This window comes from Poecilia reticulata, chromosome 18, assembly GCF_904066995.2.
Source record: "Poecilia reticulata chromosome 18, P_reticulata-male-v2, whole genome shotgun sequence".
NCBI classification, from domain to species: Eukaryota; Metazoa; Chordata; class Actinopteri; order Cyprinodontiformes; family Poeciliidae; genus Poecilia; species Poecilia reticulata.
In genome coordinates, this window is record NC_088847.1 from 13,708,978 (window position 1) to 13,730,780 (window position 21,803).

The 21,803-nt window shown below is 39.7% G+C and overlaps 1 protein-coding gene across 2 annotated transcripts; it reads right to left on the bottom strand.

Moving 5' to 3' along the window:
- Nucleotides 1-251: 251 nt before the first annotated feature.
- On the bottom strand, nt 252-20,455 carry arhgef15b (Rho guanine nucleotide exchange factor 15b). 2 transcript variants are annotated; one of them, XM_081599417.1, is made up of 17 exons: nt 20,100-20,455; nt 18,823-18,910; nt 14,619-15,077; nt 9,121-10,245; nt 8,996-9,035; nt 8,692-8,738; nt 7,887-8,161; nt 6,810-6,970; nt 6,554-6,706; nt 6,316-6,445; nt 4,770-4,844; nt 4,500-4,592; nt 4,267-4,421; nt 2,654-2,818; nt 1,385-1,467; nt 1,202-1,306; nt 252-892 (listed from the first exon to the last, which is right to left on the bottom strand). In XM_081599417.1, exons 3-17 carry the CDS (start codon nt 15,004-15,006, stop codon nt 732-734), a joined length of 3,156 nt encoding a protein of 1,051 aa, XP_081455543.1. In that variant the 5' UTR covers nt 15,007-15,077; nt 18,823-18,910; nt 20,100-20,455; the 3' UTR covers nt 252-731. The 2 variants fall into 2 exon arrangements, with proteins under 2 accessions (XP_081455543.1, XP_008433647.1); XM_008435425.3 differs by lacking the exon at nt 18,823-18,910.
- Nucleotides 20,456-21,803: the final 1,348 nt, after the last annotated feature.

The following is a 21,803-nucleotide window of genomic DNA, read 5'->3' on the forward strand; positions in this document are numbered from 1 at the left end:
CAGGGAGGTGACGACTTTTGATGCCATGCAGTGATCGTGTCGAACCGAAGGATAGTTTTTGGAATGAGTCTTTGATTTGGTTGCGGAGGCCACAAACTGGGCAATTTATCCTCCGAAAAACCCCCAAGACTTCAATTTGTCATTCTTTTTTTTACCTACTTGTAAAATATCTTTAATATATGTTCACGTTTGTACTGAGACATTAAAATGTTGTGTTCAATAAAAAAATTTTTCCTTTACAAACACGAGACTAAGATTATTATTTTTTATTAAAAGTACAACCGCTAGTTTAATCAAAACACCCTTTTACAATTTACATTTAACATATTTACATTTTTTTCCCCCTACAGAACTGTAGGAGGCGCAGTATTCCAGCACAATCGGTTTTAAATGTCCAGAGGTGATCTGCAGATCTTCACTCTAGATTCTTAAACTTAGCCGTCTCAGTGACAGTCAGCAGGATGTTTGACGTAGCAGGAACCGGAGACTCTGCATGACTCAACGTTGACAAGTATCTCTCAAGAAATGCAAAGAATGATTGGCATGTACAGTTTCCCAGTCGTAGTTAAAAGTGCATGCTGCGTTTTTAGCATCGGCAATAAAAGATCTAATTTTAGTTCTGCGTTACTTTGGTGGTATAAGTTGGGGCATTATTTACAAGGTGTTTGCTGATTAACAGCGTTCACTGGGATCTTATTGTCCTTTAAAGCATATGTCCGGTGTAGATGTACTCAGCAGGCCTTGCCACATTTCACCATCATCGTAGCCTGAGAGACCCTGTAGCGCTCCTTGACGTTTCTTCTCCTGACGTGCTCGTTGGTGATCTCGATGACGTTCGTGTCGGGGAACCAGCCCTTCTGACCGTCAGACAAACGCACTCCTTCGTACCAGCCTGGAGTTGAAACAATAAAAAAGAGGAAAAAAAACAGGAAGGGAAGGGGAAGAAGGTGGACGACAAACGAGGGAAGATTGAAGGTTTTTCTCTTCATGCAAGAAAGTTAAAAAAAATTAAACTACTAAAGGAAGGTTTGAGGATTAAGGGGGTGTATACATAAAGTCCAGGAATGGAGTGGATCAGTGAAACAAAAGCAAATCTGTTCACTTGATACAATCATTCAACCTATATTTGAAGCCCATATTTGCCAAAAAATTAAAAGATGTTTTGAAAATTTCTACGATGCATTTTTTGCCGGTTTTTTACCCTCATTGGTTTTGCAGATGACGTTGACGATCTCAGTGGGCTCCAGGCTGAGTTCGTCTGCTTGCTGGGCGATGTACTGCTCCACACACTGCACCTGAGGACAATCTGACACACACACACACACGACCGTAAGCATGGAACAAGACCAAACACACAGGGTCTGTGTGTCGATGCTGTTCTCACCCCATTCCTCATAAATCACTTCTTCGTCGACGACTTCTTTGGTGGTGCTGGGGAAAGCGGCCAACCATCTCTGCATGTCCGACCTGTTGACACAAACGAGCTTTGACTGGACTGAAGCAGAGCCTCGTGTTCTCCACCTCCTAATGAAAAGATGAGCTTCTGATGTGCTGACATGCAGCGTGTCGGGGTTTGCTGACATTCCTCTTAGTGTTAACCCTAAGAATGACTGATAATTTGCACAAATTGGATTTTATGTTTTTAAGGGGTTAGGTCAGGATTACCAAATTTCTCAAATATCTCTTCAAATTCATAAATACATTTACTTGGTATTAGACGAAATTGTCTTTTACACTGTGTGACTCGTGTTTGTTTGCATTTTCTTCCAGAAGCTTCTCAATAGTTTGTTGAAGTTCTGACCCGTTCCTCCTGACAAGTCTGGTGGAACTGAGTCAGGTTTGTAGGTCATCTTTGTTTTATATTTTCTGTCTTTCATTTACATTTACTTTATTGTCCTAAAGCAACTTTATGGTATCCTTGGGTTCACTGTCCATTTGAACCTAAGATTAAAACTTCCTGGTCGATATCCTGATATTGTTCCAATATTTTCACACAACACTCTTTCCTCGTGATTTCTTCTTCTTTTTCCTTTTCTTCTTCTTTCTCCTTTTCTTCTTCTTTTTCTTTTTCTTCTTCTTTTTCTTGGCTGATTTCTAGTTAAGATTTTGATAAGGTAGAAGTTTTATTTTCTCTCTCTGAGACCAACTCAGTTTCCTCGGCTTATGTGTTTGGGATCATTGTTTTGCTGAGAATCCCTCCCTTCATTTCATCTTCAGGTTCGAAACAATGTCTGCGTATATTTCTCAATTAGTTTTTTTTTTCCAAGTATATGAAGTCTGCTGGATCCAAATGGTCTTCATTGCCTCTTAAAGCCCTGAATCCAGCTGTAGTCAATCATGTGTGAAAGTTTTCCTTCCACTCAACTTCCCCAGATATGCTTTGGTAGCAGAAAACTTCTTTAGCAATGACCTTCTGTGGCTTTACCTTTCATGGCTAGGCCATAATATAACATGTTTTAAAAAATATCTTATTTTTATTAATATTTTCTGGGAATTATGATTTTTAATTATCTGTATGAGCTAATATGAGCAATAAACCTAAGAGAAACACTTGCGATACATGATTTCACGTGATGAACCTGAATAATATACGAGTTTCAGTTTTTAAATCTCATTACTAAATTGAAACTTATTGAGATTCGCTTTTACTCACTTGGTCGGGGCTTTGAGGAGCCGCTCCATTGCACGTCCCTGGTGGTTTTCCAGCATGATGAGGTTGAAGCAGTTCTCGTAGGTCGCGCCACCAAAGCCTTCATCCAAAGACTGAGCCTGCACCAGAGATCGATGAGTGTGGTCCGTCACCACGTAGCGGTCTGAGCTGTTCACAACGAACCAGAACCAGAGAGCAGAGCTCAGTCAACTGCAAACAAGCAGCTGGAGGGAGGTTTAACTGGTTACACAAAAATGTATCAAAAAAACAACAGCCAATAAACAAAACAAGCAGATGTGTCACATGCATGAACTGTACGGGTGTCTCTTCTCTTAAATGCCTTTGACAACGTTTCCCGTTACATTTGAGGAAGTATCGAGTCAATTCATGAGTGGTGACAGAAAATCGAAGGCATGCAGTGGTTTGCAGTCGCATTCTTCACAGGTGAAATGTCATGACGGCAGAATGACGAGGGGAAAACAGCGAGAGAAATCTCCCAACCCAGAACACTGGAGCGGAGCCAAAGAACAAAACTTTAGTTCAGACCGTTTTCAACCTTCTGTTATACCAGCAGTACGGCAACAAAGGTTGCAAAACATTCCTCAAGTGATAAGTGTAAGTGACAAGCTTGTTTTCACTCGGATGGTTCCACATGCTGTATAAAAAGGCAAAGCAATTATAAAAATGTTTGAAATTAAATCTACCATTATTAATATTTTACTACATGACAGAATAATTTAAGAAAACACATCAAATTCAGAAATGTAAAGACATTTAATAGGATTTATTTAGAACTGTGTGACTTGGATCAAATGTCATGGATTTCCTTGAACAGGTTTTCACAATTACTACTGCTGGAGTTCTGGCCATTTCCTCCTGACAAAACTGGTGCAACGAGTTTATATTGATGTCTGCCCAGCTCTTCTCAACAGGACAGAGATCAGGCTTTGTGGTGGCCTCGTCAAAACACTCTGTTATCTGTAAGCCACTTTGCAACTGAATTGCTGGTGTGCTTCGAGTCGTGAAATATTTAGTATTTCCACTGAAGTACTTCCTTTATGATGTCATTGATTTGTTAAATGTGTCATTCCCTACTAAAGGAAAACAAATGCAACATATTTGTACTTTCCATTTAGGGTGGTGGATGACGCTTTATTTGACGGGGTGTGCATAAGGCAGACATGAAACTGTAATAAACGTGACCTGTCATGAACATGAAGTCTTTATGAATGTTTACGGCTGTTGTCATGAAGTGTCATTCGGTAAATAATTACACTTTTAAAGCACAGTTGCTTTAAAAGTTGCATTGAAAGTCCATTAAAAGTGCCAGCTTTGTATGATTTTGTAAATAATGACAATTTAATGTAAAGATGTTGTCATGTTTTTAACAGTGTCATGTCAGACTTATGCACAGCCCATCAAAGTGTTACCGGATTGGGTTCTCAAGCTTGCTAGCTTGCGCTTTTTCCTCCAAATGTAAAGATGGTTATAGATAAAGAAGAAAAAAAAAACGAGGTGCGTCTTTTTATAGCGCATGTAGGCTTTTGGTTTCAGTGGTAAGTAGTATTTTTTAATGCATCATAGATAATGTTTATTCAACAGCTTTTCTATGTTACCTTTTCTTGATGGTAATTAGTAGGTAGTCGTTAAAAAGGAAGAGGTAAACTGGAGAGAACTTGGCCCTCATGTTCACAAAGGTTTTTGCTTTCGACATTTCTTGCAGCTCTCCCTTCTTCTCCAGAAACCGAGTCTCAGAGATGATCGGGATGGCCTGGCGAGGACAGAATGCAGTTTAAACTCTTCATAATTAATAGACGGACATATCAAAGGCGTACCGGTCTGGGCTTACCCTGAGCCTGTCAAACTCGAGCATCTTCGAGATTTCAATTAGCTCTTCCATCTGCCTCATCTTTCCCACGTCTCTGTTGCAATGATCAATGATCTGTGTGCGAGTCGAAATGCTTATTTTGCTTTTTAAAACAACTCCCTCTGCCACTTTAAATCATTCCTCATTCGGCAGGAAATCCGCACCCAACACAATAGCTGGTATAAGATCTCCAGTTATGTAAAGCAGCGCCCATGTATGTGGAGGGGAAAGTGAAGAGTGAGGGCTGTTTACCTTAGCGACAGAGGCCAGAGCGTTAGAGGCCGTCTGCTCCTCTGGCGTTCCCTCTTTTGTTCTCTTCAAGATGTTCTGAAACGACAAACAAGCTTTTATCTAAGCAGCTCGTTCTTTCCATGCGGATCCTAAACAGGTCGCGGGGTGGAGGTGAGGCGCGTCCACGACGCGTGTCAGGAAGCAGCAAGGATTACTCTGGAGTGATGGCATTCCTCACAGTCACGCAGCAAGACGACTACTGGCAGTTAAAGGAAATAAACAGAAACCGAGAAGGATCACTCTGCTCTGAATGTGCTGACAGAAAATATTTAAAGCTTTTGCGAGCTAATTGTTTGAATTCTTCAGTTCACCGCCTAAACCAGAGCAGAACAAGCCTGTTTAGAAATATGTATCACCTGTACAGGTCATCATAATCATCACACTTAAAACATTTGGTACACATATGAGCAAAATATGTTGTTTTTACACAATTATTTGCAAAAGTTTTAAACCACCCATCATTTGTTTCACACTTTGAACCCAACGAACAGGCCTTCCTGCTAACGTCTAAATAGTCTTGATTATTTTCAGGAGGTTTGTTTTGTGACGTTTAATGCTACTTCACTCTCTGGGAACAGGAAAAAACACCAGAGCTGGTAAACCAGCTTCATCAGATAAATGGTAAGTCATGTCTTCGAAAACTAAGGGAACAACATGCAGCAAATACCTGACACAGAACCTGAAGTCCTACATAGCTTCACCACGTACTGTAAACTCACTGGTCAGATTATCATCTGCAGTATGCTAAGCTTTCAGTTAACAGCCCTGAGTTATCTTTGATATTTCTATAGATTTAGCTAGATAATATGAGTTTGTGAAGAGGTCTACTTTCCCACGTTCTTCTGTTACATACTTCAATATTCGACTACTACATATTTACTTTAATAGAGTTCTCTTGATCAACTTTTATAAGTCCATTTATTTTCCCTTAGAACAAAGGTTTACAACAGCGACAACAGTGTGCCAGAGCCTGTTGTTGGTGTGTTAATAAATAAGTGAATGCCTCTAGTTACTGTGATAAATGCAACATTATCAGAAACCTGTAATTTCCAGGATTCCATCATGTGCTCCAGACTCAGCCGATGACCCTGTTGACTCAATAATCACACTGCTGATGTTAGCATCCACACTTTAATGGTCGCCATTAACAGTTAACAACATGCGCTCCTGTGCTCCTCACACCGCAGAATGAAAAAAAAACTACAGCTCTAGCCCTGCCTCTCACTACCTTGCTTTGACAAATGGTGAGACAAATCTCACACATGCGCAGTATGCTACTTACAACTTAACAGATTGCCACTTTTAATTTAAATCTGAAACAAAGTTAAAAGGCATACAGATTTTTTTAGAGACAGCTACAAATGTAGCTCTTTGTGTTCTAGACAATCTTTTAAATTGTGATTATTTTATGGCGCATTTATGGCTTAAAGTTTAAAGTGTGAGCAAAACTCAGCCTTCCACCATTTTTTCTGTCTTTAAAATATAAAACCGGCATGACGCTGCTCACCTCGAGGAGCATCTTGATGCGTGTTATCCGCTGGAAGGGCAGCAGCAGGAAGGAGATGAAGGGCAGCCGCTGACACTGAGGCAGTTCCTGAAGGCGGTTGATGACTGTGGCGAACTGTTCATTGGTCTTCCTGCAAGTATGCAGAAAATCAGATTACATTGAATCAGCTTTTGTATTCCTGCAAGTCACCCTGATTTTACTGGCAATTGTTTTTGGTGATGTGAAAGTTGCTTCTTACATGAGTCGGCTGAAAGTCTTTTCCTGGTAGGTCTGGTTGCGGACATAGTCGATGTAGGTGGGGAAGTTGTGCTGGGCGTGGAAATGGAGGATGTTGCATATGTCTGAGAAAATGATCTCCTTGAATATGTGCTCTTCCAGGTCTTTCAGGAACCTGCAGCAAACGGTTTCATGAAACACCTCCGGATAAGAGAAGAGCTCCAGCTGCATCAGGAGTCGCATTCTTTTCTGTGTCTCTCGTGGTGTTGACCTCTCACCTCTCGCTGACCTCGCGAACCTTCAGGATGTTGGAGAAGAGGGTTTTCCTGTCACTGATGATGATTGTCTCTGTCAGTTCCCGGTTTTCCATGAAGTGCTCAGTCAGAACGTAGAGGGACCGCAGGTAGGAAGTCTCGGAGGTCAGGACCTCAAACATGCTCTACCAAGAAGAGTCAAAGTCAAACACTGAAACTTGGAACAGGGTTACACGGTTACATTACTTCTTCAGTCCTGTTAATGTTTCCAAGAACTGCCAAACATCCTGTGCTTAAGCTGATCTTTCCACAGAAATGTCACCAATAAGTTAGCAAATATTTCAATATATTATAATATTATATCAACAACTTATTTCAAAAAGTAAAGTGTTTTAAAAAGTGTTTTATACAAGTTTTCTGCGTTATTCACTGACTTCCCTAAATTTTTTAAGACCATTAGAAATTGTACAAAAATGTACAAAAGAAGATCACAAATAAATTGCATGGGTTGTCAAAAGAAGAAGAGTGCTAATGGCTAAGATGTACATCATCCAGCCAACCGGTGATAAATTAGAAATTACCCACGATAGACGCAAAGAAAAGCTAGCTAGCTTTACCTGGCTAGTTAGCAAGGGTATATTAGCAGCTAAGGACCGTTAGCCATAACCGCCTCAAGTCACAGACGATGTCTCTGTGCCAAGCAAATTTTTTGCCTAACAGCAAAACTCCATGAGAAAAAAAAGAAAACCACATAGAAAATATAAGATTAAATATTCCTTCCACAACAAATTTAAGACCTGTGATTAACATATTTAAGGCATTTTCTCAACGAATTTAAGACATTTTAAGGTTTTAATTTTAGATGAATGAATTTAAGATGTTGTAAGACCTATTAAGGATGCACAGATACCCGTTATATCGATTCATTACACATAAAGTGTCATGTGTTGCATCATCGGAAATACTGGTCATTTGACAGTCGCCGACACTCAAAGTACAGATAGTCCTAAAACATGAAAAGTGTGAGAACACGAGTATCACTTTAAGACTATGACTTGTAGGTAATACTTTGTCTGCTTTCAGCATGTTTGTCCTCCTCACCTCCTGGTACTTGATCTGGTCAACAGTGAGCTGGTCCAGCAGTCCACTGTCCCGTACGGTCGGATGTTGCTGCCACAAGGTGGTTTGACTCAATGCGGGCACAGGGCTCCCTCTGGCTCCAAAGTTCCCCTTTGACTTTCCAGACGTTTTTTCGCTGAAACGCGCCGCAAATTCCATAGCGTAGTCCATGCTGGTTTTGCTGATGTTTCGGATCACGGTCTGTCGATGAATCTCCTTTTGGATTGCGAAGTCGTTGTACGTTTGGTACAGAGGCTCTGAGGTGAGACAAATCCACGTTTTAGAAAGATTTTAGTTTGTCCCCAGCATGCATTGTTGCAAAGACATGATTAAGAAAAGAACATGAGTCCCTTCAATTAAAAAGCAACAATTACTTTATTTATATTCAAACACGACACAGGTGATAGCGAGGTGTATTCTTTCTACACACAGCTTGCAAAATGTAAACAAAAATAAAACAGTAAGATTGGAAGGACAGCATCTGTGAACACCAATTTTTCAAGTCTCGCTATAGATTTAATATTGGAGTTAGGTCTGGACTTTGACTAGGCCTTCCTATTGTATGAAAATGCTTTGATCTAAACTACTGTAAACCATAAAATCCCAATAAAATGAACCATTGAATAGGATGTGACTCATTGTGCCAGGCTGTTGTTTATTTGCACACAGATACAACCAGAAGAAGTTGCTCTGCAGACTTGCTTTTGACCAGACGTGCTTTCAGCTCCACTTGCAACTTGGATCACTTGTGTTAATAGTGATACTTTACGATGTATCTGAGCCTTACCGTCTGTCAGGCACAACTTGAATGAAAAATTCCTTCTGACTGGAGACCTGAAACAGGAAACACAAAGTGAGACGGGAACAGTTATCAGAGCTACTTTTCCTTCTGTGGGGAACAGTTGGATTCATGACATCATGTGTTGTCATCACCCGTTGTTGCTTAGAAAAATGACGATGTAGGTCAGAAATGATTTGTTGCCAATTGCAGTCTGTTCACATGGACTAGTTATAGAGGGGCTACTATAGAAAATTTACTTTTTTGAGTTTTATATCATGTTATAATGTTATTCCTAACATTAACAACTTACCCGTCTGTGTCTTCTTTCTCTCCATTTCTTTTATTTTCTTCTATTGTAAAAGAAAAAACAAGTATTGGTTCAGATAATGAGTAATTCAGCACAGGAGGAGATTCTGATCTCACTTAAGTACAAACCTGACAAGTTGGCGGACTGCATCGAGACACTGCTGGCCCTCCTGGAGTGGGTCTTCGGTGGAGCCGGTGGGAGTCTGCAAGGAAGCAGAGGGCTGCTTGGAGGAGACGTTTTGGGGGGTTGTGGTCTGACCCGACTGATTGTGAGGTTGCTGCTATAGACCGGAGAGCCGTTCACAGGAACCCTCGGTAGAATGGGAGGTGGTTCTGTTGGGTTCTCAAGCTCAGGTGTAGCGTCCGAGGGGCCGTGGGCACGTTTCTCCTGTCGAGCTGGGTGGTGAACTCTTATTTGAGGAACTTCGTGCAAGTCATTCCTAGAAGATGAGAGTTTTCTAGCGCCCTGATCAGGGTCAGGCAGCTGGAGCTCGTAGATACTACCCCCCTCGTCATCTTCTGGGGGTTGGCTTGGGAGCGGTGGAGGCTGAGGATTTTTTTGCAGTGAAGGCTGACAGCGAGGAAGGGCAGCCAGAGGACCATGGTCTGAAAGCTTTTTCAGACCCCCAGCCAGCGCAATTTCCAGAGACTGATGGAACTGTGACTTCGGTGTTTTCACATCTCTTGGCCCATTCTTCCCCTTCCCTTCATTTTCTCCCTCTTTAATCTTCTCACCAACCTTTCCACCATGTGCTCCATCAACTTCCACAGGATGCAGCACATCCTGTGGAAGCTGATGTGCTTCATCTGCTGGATTCACTTCCACCTCCTTCGGCTGTTCCACTTCATTCTTTTCTTCGTGATCATCCCTCTTTTTCTCTGAGTCATTTTTTTCCACCTTATCCTCTGCTGCCTTCAGTTCCCCCTCCTTCGTCTGTGCTGGTAATTCAGACTCATATTCTTCTTCCTGTCCTCCAACTTCCTGCTCTTCCCTTTGCACCGCCTCTATTTGATTTGCTTTCTGTACCGTCACATCTTTCTCTTCTCTCCGCTCTTCCCCGTTGGTCTGACCCTCCCTGCCTGGAGAGTCTTCATCCACAGGCACCCATATGAGCATCATGCCAGGTCTCTTTAGGTGACATATGCAGGTGCAGATTTTGTTGCAGCTGCGACTGAGAGGACTGTATAGCAGGTCCTCTGCGTTTGCTTCGGGCGCTCTTGTCCCCTGATCCTCCACCTCCTTCCCATCAGGTGCTGGAGACACACAAGAGGTACAACTTCATTTTTGACTGGTTTCATGCCATCTTGACCCCCTCCATCTTTGACATTTTTTAATTAGCTTCATGCATTTCACCACTACAGTTTATTGGAAAAGTATTCATACCTTTTAAACCTTTTTTATATCTTATAACCACAAGCTTCAACGTATTTGAACAAAATTCATTCAAAAAGACCAAGACAAAGTAATGCATAATTGACAAGTGGAAAAATTTGCGTTCAGTTCTCTAGCAGGAAGAGCATTTTGTGTACTTACAGCTGCAAGTCTTTCGGAGGGAAGGCATCTAGACACTGAACTCTTTTCACTACTCTTTACAAAACAGTTCCAGCTCAGATTGGATGAAGAGCGTTTGTGAAAATCAATTTTTAAAGTCTCGCCAAAGATTCTAAATGGGATTTAGCTCTAGAAAAGTGTCTCCAAAGCATGATGCTGCTACCACAGTGTTTTATTGTAGTGATAGTGTGTTCAGAGAGCTAGTGATGTACAGAGTCAGTTTTCTGCCACACATAATATTTTAAATATGGGAAAAGAAGCAGGTTTGTGGAGTGCACCACTAACCTTTTGACTGCTTCTCCGACTGATGCTCTCAGTAAGTCAGTTTAGGTAGAAAACCATGTCCTTGTAGGTTTAGTGCACACTTTTTCCATTTTAATGTGATTTACTCAACAGTACTCTGAGTCGTTAGAGGCTTGGGATGTTGTTAAAGTAGTATATATTTTCCAGGCACACAGTGCCACAGGTGTTATAAAAATGTCGCATAAACCAAACATTGACTTTAAAGAAATTTGATTTCGCAATTTGGCTCCTTGAATTGGGTCACTGTCTCTTTAAGAAGCTCTTGCTCTGACACTTCAGCACGCCATCACAGCAGCGCTCCTCCATGAAGCCGTTTACAAGCCGGTCTTAGGCGCATTGGAGAAAAAAGCTCAGCATACTCGAAGCTGTGAGAGGCATTTTGAAAATAGGTGGCGCTTTGTGGGAGCAACTATTTAGGCTCCCATGAATGGTTGCCACGGGAGATTAAAATATTCATCAAACATGCATGGAAGAATCAAAGCAAGGAACACCATTATAACATGATATAAAGCTAAAAAGGTAAAATTTACATAACTTCCCCATTTTTAACAAAAATCCAACAATGCTATAAACTTCTCTATTATTTCTACCCTGCTTGGTGAGTTTATTGGTCTTCAAGACGCTTTGTGATAAACTGATGTCCTCTAACAAACTTCTGAGGCCTTCACAGAGCACCTGGATTTATACTGAGAATAAAAAGGTGACTTTTTGTTGGACTGGATTTTATTCAGGAGTTCCAGAGTAGAAGGGGCTGAACAGAAATCGCCAGCACACCTTTAAGTTTTTAATTGAAAAATAAGCCATGCATCATTCTCCTTCCATTTCACTACTCTGCACAGATTTGTGTTGGTCTACCAGTCAATCTATGCATTGAGGTCTGTGGTTGTATTGTGTTATGTAATGCTAAAGGCTATGAATACATTTGCAAGTACGTGCAAATAAAGTGGTGTTGTACATGATTCTCTTTAACTGGAATAGTTGGAGCACTCCAGGAAAAATCTCTAATACAGGTCAGAAAGTCAACATGAAAACAACAATAAGAGGAAAAAAAAATTATAAAAAGCTGATTGCTTTTCCTCCCCTGGCTATTTCCTACAGTTCCTGCACCGAAACAATGAAATATTTTTAGGTCAGCGCAGCCAGGGGCTTCCTTCTCCCAGTGGGACATATGTGCCACTCCGCCCCTGGAAGCCATCCTGAAGGCACGTGGCACATGTCCAAAACCTTTAAACTGGTTCATTTAAAAGGATAAGAAGAGCAGCAGCTCCTCCACTAGACTCCTCCCAAACAGCTGAGCTCTTCCACGTACAACTCATACATAAAACCGAAGGCAAGGGCTGGAATGCGGATCAGCGGCTTTACCTTTATGTTTTAGCTACGTAGCTTCTCCTCTACTGGACAGAGCCACTCATTCCCAACCCTGAGTTGGTTGGCCACCTTTTTTGCAAAGGCAGATCATGCTAGATAGAAAATCTAATCCGTTAGTGCAGTAATACTTTGAACGTAAAATAATGTAGTTTAAATCTACATGCAGAGCTCCAGAAAAAATCCAAAAAAAAGAAAAGATATCCATGAGCTGCAGTTCTAGTACTCAATAGGCGGATATATTTACGAACAGTCACTAAACTGATATTTAGATTTTTTTAACAAGGATCAATTTAAAAAAATACTTTATTTATCCAAAAGGGAAATTAAATGTTGTCGTAACTCATAATATTCAAGGGTCTTCAAAGTGTTCTTGTGGATCACGATGCCACAGGTAGGAAGGATCTCCAGTAGCAGCAAGTCTTGCAACGACTCCTAAGAGGCCTCTGACTGAAGTCATTGTTGCTATATGATAATCTGATCACCTGATGACTAACAGCTCAGTTCAGGGCAGCAGAAATTGAGCCATTAGTATTTCACAGTAGCAAGTCCTGAATGACACTATTTGTTGTTTGCAAGCACTGCTAATCCAGGTCATTTCCTCTTGCCACTCCTATTTAAATTTCTCTCTGGCGGTATGGTTAAAGAAGCATCATAGAGTCAATGGTTTCGACTTCCTCTTCTGTTTCTACGTCCATCAAGTTTAATTTTCAGCACCTCTGGGATTTGGGGTCATAGGTCAGGTATTATAAGTTTTTGAGATAATAATCAGCTGCTCCTAGTTGAATTTGACAAAAATGACAAAAACAAAACAAAAATAAAAGAATTTCATCAGAACTAACTGAGCTATTCCAACATGCTGTCACCATTAGATCAATTTATTACACTTGGTAATAAATTAATTTACTCCATGGATCCCTCAAGTTTAGGAGACATGTTATTTGTGAGAATGAGCCAGAAGATTTCAGTGGCTTATGTGAAAAATTATTCCTCCCAAAATCGTCAGACAATTGAGAGAAAATGAGTGATAATGAAGGCAATCATTAAAAAATAATAATAATTTGAAAGACCTTAAGAAAACTTGAAGAATTGTTGATTAGCACAATGTAAGAGAAAATAAGAGTCGAGTCGGCTTGAGACGTGTTCTCAGCTTGGCACATAATCTCAGGTTATCTAAATTTTTTTTTTAATTTTTTTATATATGATATATATGATAAGAGATCCTTTTGTTATATCAGGACAAAGGTGATCCATGAAACATCATGTGACCTTTTAATGAGCCTCAGCGAAAATACAACAATTATATAACAATCGTTTCACTTTACTGAGGTGAGATCATTAAATATCCACTTCCTCCACTGGAATGCGCACACAAATTTCATTGAATGCCATGCGCCAAAAACCAGAGTCTTAAATATTTGTAGTTCTCAGGAGCGGAAGGAGACTCTGCTGCTCCGTGTCTCACGTCAGTCAGTCGGGCTGGCACAGAACAGCTGAGCTGACTGACCTGTTTACAGCTGTCAGAGCAGAAAAGAGGAGGGTGCCGAGCCTGTCCGTTTGTCAGCTCCCTGACTCTACTGTACATTTTAGATGTAAAAGCAATTCATACCAGACTGCTAACTGCTCCTCCATGCTTCACGCTGCATGTGTATAAAGAACTGCATTCTTGTCACCGTGTCTTCAGCTGGTGTTTGTGCATTTTATTATATATTTCAGCTTATTTTGCTTCTTTGTGTGTTAAAAGTTGCAAAAAAATGTGTTGCAGACTGTCAGGCGTATCTAAACTGAAAAAAGAGTCTTGAAAGAGAAAAATTAAACTTTTTCTTGTCAAATTTATTTTTGAGCATGGGTTTAAAACGAGCCTGAGTTCAGAGTTCAACGTGAAACCGCTACCAGCTCAGGCTAAACTACAAGTTGTGTGTGAACCAGTTGGAAGATACAGGAACTGAGAATCACATGGGTGCATCACATGAAGATAAGATGCAGTTTTTGTGGTCTGATCCTTGTAGTAAAGACCAAATATTTGATAAATAAAAATGCAGGTGAAAGCCTTGATCCTACGTCGTTACTGATGGTTTTGGATAGTGCAACGAGATGAATGGAGGAAAAGTTTGTTGGTTAAGAAGAAAGAGGAAGAGTCTAAACCAACGGAAAAATTTTTTTTTTTTTTTTTTAGAACAGGTGATCTGGGTGTCCTGGAACAAAACTAAAAGTGGCATTGATATGCTTTAGCTCACTCACAACTTCATTTTACTCTTCAAGTATTCCCAGAAAGAAAGAAAGAAAGAAAGAAAGAAAGAAAAGACCTCCCTACCTGACCAACAGATTTCTAGCTTGCACTGAACAAAACAAGGGGCTAACATAAAATGATCCCATTTTGAATCACAGACTTGATCGGCTGCCGTACCTGATCGTCGTTTGTAAATGTTCATGCCTTCGCTCTCCTCTCCTATGCTCTCCGTTTGTCTCTGCAGGAAGCGGCTCCTCTTCTTGGGCAGCGGCGGCGGCGGCGTCTCGTGTTGTGGGGCTTTGCTGTCAGGTTTGGGTCTCGTCTCAGGTGGTTTTTTCACCTGTGTACTTGGCGAGAGTTCTGCGGCACCATTTGCCAGCTGCTCTCCTGCTGCTTCGCTGGAGTCCTGCTTGGTGAAGCTTTTTGCTATTTTCTTGACCTTTCCCTGCGTCGAGCCTCCGCCCTCAGGTGAAGGTGAGGTCCTGTGTAGCAATCGAAGAGGGATTTCTGGTTTTGGTTTGACCTCTGGCTTGAGGGGCGACACAGATCGTTCCTGGACAGACATCGCAGCTGATGGTTGCTTTCTGTTTCAGAAAAGAGTCAGAGGACTGGAAAGCGTGGGAATTTCATCATCACCTGATGAAAGAAAAAGACAAAATGGAACATTTAATGAGTGTCTTAAGCAACTTTTTACAACAGGGCAGTAAATGCTCATTACACAGCGACATCAGGATGCCATCCTGGGTTCAGACTTTGAGCTCTGAGCTATAAATCTGCCTAAGGAAGAGGTCAGGATCTGCTCTGCATGAGGTCCAGTCCTTTCCACTGAACACCCGTTTTAAACCCACGATAACATCAAAGCAGCTCAACTGGGTATTGATTAGTCTGTTTGCCTCGCTACATCTGGTGACGTTTTCATTGTCTCTGATTCAGATTCCTTTATATTCTTCTGAAACTTCTTTCAACGTTAATTATTTACAGATGAAAGCACTGCATTAATTATTCATTTACTACTTTATAGCCCTGTAGTTTCAGCAGCATCAGGGAAAAAAATATTGATCAGTAATATTACACTGCAAAAAAAAAATAAAAATCTTACCAAGTATTTTTGATATAGTTTCTAGTGAAAATACCTTGAATACATTTGAAATAAAACAAAACTAATTTACAAGTAACTTTTCAGCACTAGAGGTTTGGTTTAAGTGAATATTTTTTTAATATTGATGAAAAAGTGCCAACTATATCAATATCAGACTAGGATAACCAGAGTAAATACAACATGCTGTTTTAAATTTGAAAAAAGCTGCAGTATTCAATCAGCTGGATGCAATGTGAACTTACAACTTCCTTCTGAAGTTTCATCACCTTTACAGATGCCATCAAGGATTTATGATAACTGGTGATGAGTCTTTTACGTCGCTGTGGAGAAATTTTGCTTACTCTCCTTTACAGATTGCATGAAAAATAAAAATAAAAAATAAAACACTGAAACAACTTGAGAGTTTTCAAGCATCTTTCAGGTCCTACTAGCATCTAAGTTGCTATTGAGTCCAGACTTTTACTAGGCCACTCCAAAACCTGTTGTTGTTTTTCAGCCATTCAGAGATGGACATACTGGCGTGCATGAGATAATCGTCCTATTGTTGACAGATTAAATGCCCCTTTTGAAAAGAACAACAACCTTCAAGCAGGTGTTAAACACACTTTTCATCAAATCCATTGTTGGATGGATTCTAATCTTAAATGTTTTCATGATCCGTAATTAAGACATCATCAAAAATAACAAATAAATTAAAACATAATTCTCTGTGATCAAGTGAGACGGCCTTTTGTGTCCTTTTTGGTCAGCACTTGTGACTTGAAACTCTCCACTTAAATCACAATTCACTTGTGATTTACCAAAAGAAATGTACTTCCCCGCATAGGGGCAGGTTGGTTTGGATCCCTTTTCCCCCTAGCTATCGATATTATATTTTATAAATGGCTTTTTGTATGTAATTAGGTTATCTTCATCTGGTTGTAAACGTAGTTTGATGATAGAAAACATTCATATGCCCCAAAACAGAATTAACTAAACTTTTAAGAACATTTATATTCTGTTTTTATTTCTTATATTTGATAGAAACAAAATGTTTTTGTTATCACCGCGGCGCTAATCCCAGTGCTAATCGGACTAAGCAGTTTCCTGGGTCAGATCTTGCATGGGGACTTTCTGCATCGCGTTTCCTTTTGGTACACAGAATATATGAATGCATGAACTGAACAAGAAAACAAATCTCAAATCTTCTCTGTCATATATAGGCAGAGTCATATATAGGTGCAAATTTTCAGAACTTTTTCTAGCACTTCCCAGTGGCAATTAATGTTTTAACTAGCATTTGTGCGACTAAGGCGCCATTTAACTTCCTTGTTCAATGAAAAGGAACGTTAGGAACCAGACATTAAAATGCTTTTCCGATTTTATCTACTGGTTCTGTGCCAAAATATGCCAGTAATCTTCAAAATACCCCTAACCCTCTTATTAACCAACAACGTAGGTATGACGCTTACAAAACCTGGGACTCTTAGTATTTATTAGGTAAGATATTTATCTCTAAGCATCTCTGTTTCCTTGAAGAAAGTTAACAATTTTATCTAGTGAAACTAAAGCTCAGTATCTTGACCTGTTCTCAAACTTTAAGTAGGTAAGATGCCCTGGTTGGCATGGAGCTGGAGCGTGGAAAGAAGACGGCATATTTACTCTGTTTCTGTTAGGCAGGACCGGCACTGCGGGATGTTCAGAAAAATAAGATAAGTCGGAGAAGTTATTAATACACTAAATATAAGTCAGCTTCTTTAGCCTTTCAACACACTGTACATAAACCAAAAGATAAGATTGCAACAAAATGTGCAAATTCAAATGAGGGAGTCTCCACTGGTGGTCATAAGATCTTAGCTTCCTGCTGAGACTGAGCTGACCGACCTCTGAGGTCTGTCTGTAGCGCTTTGATTAACAGGATGCTGTACTGCCATTATAATGTCATATAGTTTTTAATGCAACACAGAAGTTTATATAGACAGAATAAAAAGGCACATAAACTTTTTTTTCTCACTCTCTCAAGTTAAATCAGACCAAACTTCTCGGTTTTTAGGTCAGTTGGAATGACCAAAATTATAAAAAGAAATTTTGCTAAATGCCACAATAATGAGAGAGAAAACCTGTCAGAGATTTACTTATTCAAATTCAATTAAATTCAGGAATACTATATTGATCCCAAAGGGAAATTAAATGTTGTTGTAACTCTGGTGACGGCTGTGGGCAGGAAAGATCTCCTACAGCGTCTGTATCACAACAGATTTCAAGAAGCATATGATGGTTTTTCTATGACAGGCTCATGAAGAGGAGGGTCAGGGTTGTTTATAATTCCCTTTATTTTATGTCACTTTACTATTATGTAAAGCTCTGTGTTGGTCCATCACATGAAATCCCAAAGGCGAATACTAAGATTTGCAGATTTTACATGGCAAAATTTGACAAGTTCAATGGGTGTGAATACTTTTGCAAAAAGCTGTTATAAAAGGTCTTAAGGTAGAAATATGAGGAAGTGAAATGTGTCTAATCTGAGTGACCAAATGTCCACACTACAGATTGTCCTCACCAGATTTATTTGATGTGAGGGAAGCAGCAGGTAAATCAAAAGCAAACAGAGGATACAGGGGTTAGTCATCCTCTGAGTCATGCCGCATAAAGATGCCACAGCATTGCTTTGTAAAATAGCTACACACACACACACAGACACGCAAGCACACGCACACACACACACACACACCTAGGACCTGGTTGCAGTAAATGGTTGCAGTAAATGCAGTAAATTTTAAGTGGAACTGCTTCACTGAAAATAGCAAATAATCCAAGAGGAACACATATTAATTTATTCCCTTGATTCAGAAGAATTATCATTTAAACAACTTGGGAGATGATTTTAACAACTATTCAGTGAAGGGTGCTGAGAAGAACAGCATGGTGCCAGCTTCAGCGCTCTAGTGTGGTGGTGGATTAAGGTAAAAAAAGGAGATTAAATAACATTTACCTGGATCTAAAGACCATTTTGAGTTAATCAATTAGAGCAATTTTAATTAATGTCGAGGAGTTTGAAGACATTTTTAAAGGGACTCTATGTTTCAATATGATACTTTGAGCTTGTAAAGAGTACTGTGTATTTAATGGATAATGCAACTTTTTTTCTCTGTTTCAATTAAGTCTCCGGAATTTATCAAAACCCGTGTAGAGCTATGTTTTTTAGTGAGTATTAACTGAAAGGTTCAGTAACTTTAGTTTTTACCTAAAAGTGATTAAAACTGTACAGCAAATAAAATCATTGCAGTCAAAAAAAACCATTACATCATGTTCTTGATCTGCAAGCGTTCGTCAGCCAGTTTGTAAGAAAAGTGCACCAGCTTGTCGGACCAGTTTGGACGGGCCATTTTGACTGCCAATAAGAAGACAGAGTTTCATGTTTCATATTCAATCACACTGAAAATGCACACACTGAAGAGTTAATGTTACAAGATGATTATTTTTTAATTCACAACAATAAGGAAATGTTTTAGAGTCAACGTGAGGCAAGGAAGTACAACAGCAGCAGGTTTGAGTAGGGTGGAGCTGCGTCTTTCCCAGGTTTTAGATTTGGCCCTCTGGTTATTTTCATTGTGCTGAGTGACATACAAACTGAAGGGTGTGTTTAATCCAGGCAGTGGGAGACTGACACATTGTGATTGTGTTTTAAGGGGACGAAGGACAAAACAAGTCCCCTTATTCTCTCTTTTAGACACACTCTACCCCTTTTGTCTCTCTTTGCCCCAATGACCCAGTTGGTTCAATAGCCCAATCCAGCAGTTTACAGTTTTGTCTATGTACTCAGGGCAGATCAGTGGACTTTACTGTAATACTATTTGTCTTACTAAACCCAATACGAGTGGTGTGACCCCCTAAACCAGCCCAGTTTGAGAACAAGAGGGGCTGCTTTGAAACACAATTCCTTTTGTGTGTGATGGACACAGTTCGCCATCTGTCTGAAGTGTCTGAAATAAAGTGGCTGGAGGGGAGGGGGACTGCAGTGTATGTGAAGAGTGGGTAAGCTCCACGCTGGCCAGGGAAAGCGGAAAAGGTGTTTCAGGAAGGAGGGCGGATACATGGGCAGATGGGATGAGAATCCAGGAAAAACATGGAGACACTCCTGCTGACATGTTGGTTGTAACTACTGAGAGAAGAGTATTCCTGTATGTGTTATTAATTATACTGAGATGATATTCAGATTATATTTATTATATTAATAAGTTGCTAAATAAAAAGCTAAACCCTTACAGATAACTACATATTAATAAAAATGGGTCTAATATGCAGAAAAGAACAGGAATTATTCTGTAGTTATACGTTCATTATTGGGTTATATGTTTTTATGTTAAACAACAACAGAACCATAAAATTTCTTTACAAACTGGGACAAATGTCACTTCTTTAAAATAAAACAAGATTATAATATCATGTAAAGTTATGACAAGTAGCTGTTTTCTATAGGAGAACAGGTGCTCCGCCAACCAATCCAAACTAGCTAAGCAACCCAAAATTTACTTACTCTCATTTAAACTAAAACATATAAGATAAAAAAAAAAACTTACCAAAACCAGGTTTTGACTGTTCCGCTTTGGTTTTGCGGGTCTACAATGAGTATAGCATCTTGAACTACTTCTCTTTGGAAAGTCAGAAAGCCGCTCGGTGTAAACTCCGCTCCCGTCACGAGGAAAACTTAAAAAACGGTCGTTGAAAATGACAAAAAAAAATTAATATCCGGTAAGCTCAATTCAATTCACAAATGTCTGTCTGTCGGTCGTGCTGTGTGCGCTCCCATCACTCCCCTTGTTGTTGTCTCGTCTTTGTTACAAGCGCCGTTTTTGAGAGGAGCAGGAGAGCTGCCCCCACCCGCTCTTCCCGAGGTTCGAACCGACAAGTCATGAACAGTAAAACTAACGGTTTCCGGTGGAGCGTTTCAAAATAAAGCAAAATTTGACGAAGAGACTCCGGAAGTGGTTTCAAAATAAAACCTTTCGCGAATAAGAAAACCACACTACACAAACCGTACTGTTACGTTGCATATAAACACAATTATATTCCTCCACTCAGTGTTTGGAGGTTAGATTATTAGCACACAAGAGGGCAGAGTAAAATTACGTCGGCTTGTCTTCAGGTAGAGAGAAATATTTGCTTATACCTAGACAAGTGTTTGCCTTTGCCTCAGTTTGTTTGCTCAGTGTTTGGAAACCCACATAGACAGGCATAGATGCTGCCAGTACGTATGTTTTACTTATTATTTGTAAATCAACTCGGGAAATGTGAATTTATTTGTTTAAGAGTACTTTTTTTTCTCCTTCTCCAAGATTGTGAGCATATGTTTGTTTCATTAAGATGTATTTTAAAACAATTTCCAGTTATATCATAAATCAATATTTAATATCTTTTGAGGTTATTAAATATAACCTCAAAACCTTAAGTGAAATTTAAAAAAATCACTTTTATATAATTTTGTTTATTGTTTAAGATTCTCAATCTGTATGATCAAGTATCAAGAGAAAGAGAAAGACAAAATGAGTGGAATTTCCTCTGTTGGGTGCCCATGCCCTGTGTAGGCAAAGAGAAAGTAACTCGACACATCTTTTTTTAACAAATTCATTTAATTACTTGAGTACAAATAGCCTCAAGCACAGTGCCATTAAACTACACCTTAACAGTCATCGCAGCAGTATCATTTAGTGCCAAATTGCAAATGACTGCTTATGTAATATGCAGACTGCAGAAAATCCGTTTTTTGCAGCCATCAAACTTCTGGCATATCCATATCTGCTGGATTTTTGACCAGTCTTTTTATCAGAATTGGTCAATATAATTTGGTAGGATTCCTGGCACAGATCTAACTCTTCAGTAAAAACACACACATTTTAAATACGTTAGGCTTAAGGCAATTTCAGAATCTTATTGCCTTACTGTAAACATTCCAAAACAACTTTTTGACATGCATATGAGATAATTGTCCAGTTAGAACGCCAAACTGGCAACAATAAGAATTATAATGATCTTTACCAAAAGCGTCTTTGAACTTCATATTGCTTAGTCATTACAAAGAGACACTTAGCAATATTTGTGTCCCCACTTGTGTGTCTCTTTGTCTGATACTCCCACCTAGTGTCTGAGTATAGAACATGCTATAAAATATGAAAAACAATTCCAGTGCATTTGCTCCAATTATCTAACTTGACATTATGCTTGTAAGCATTTATATGGAATGTATATTAGTATAACTGTCATTTACAATGGTTTGAAAAACAAAT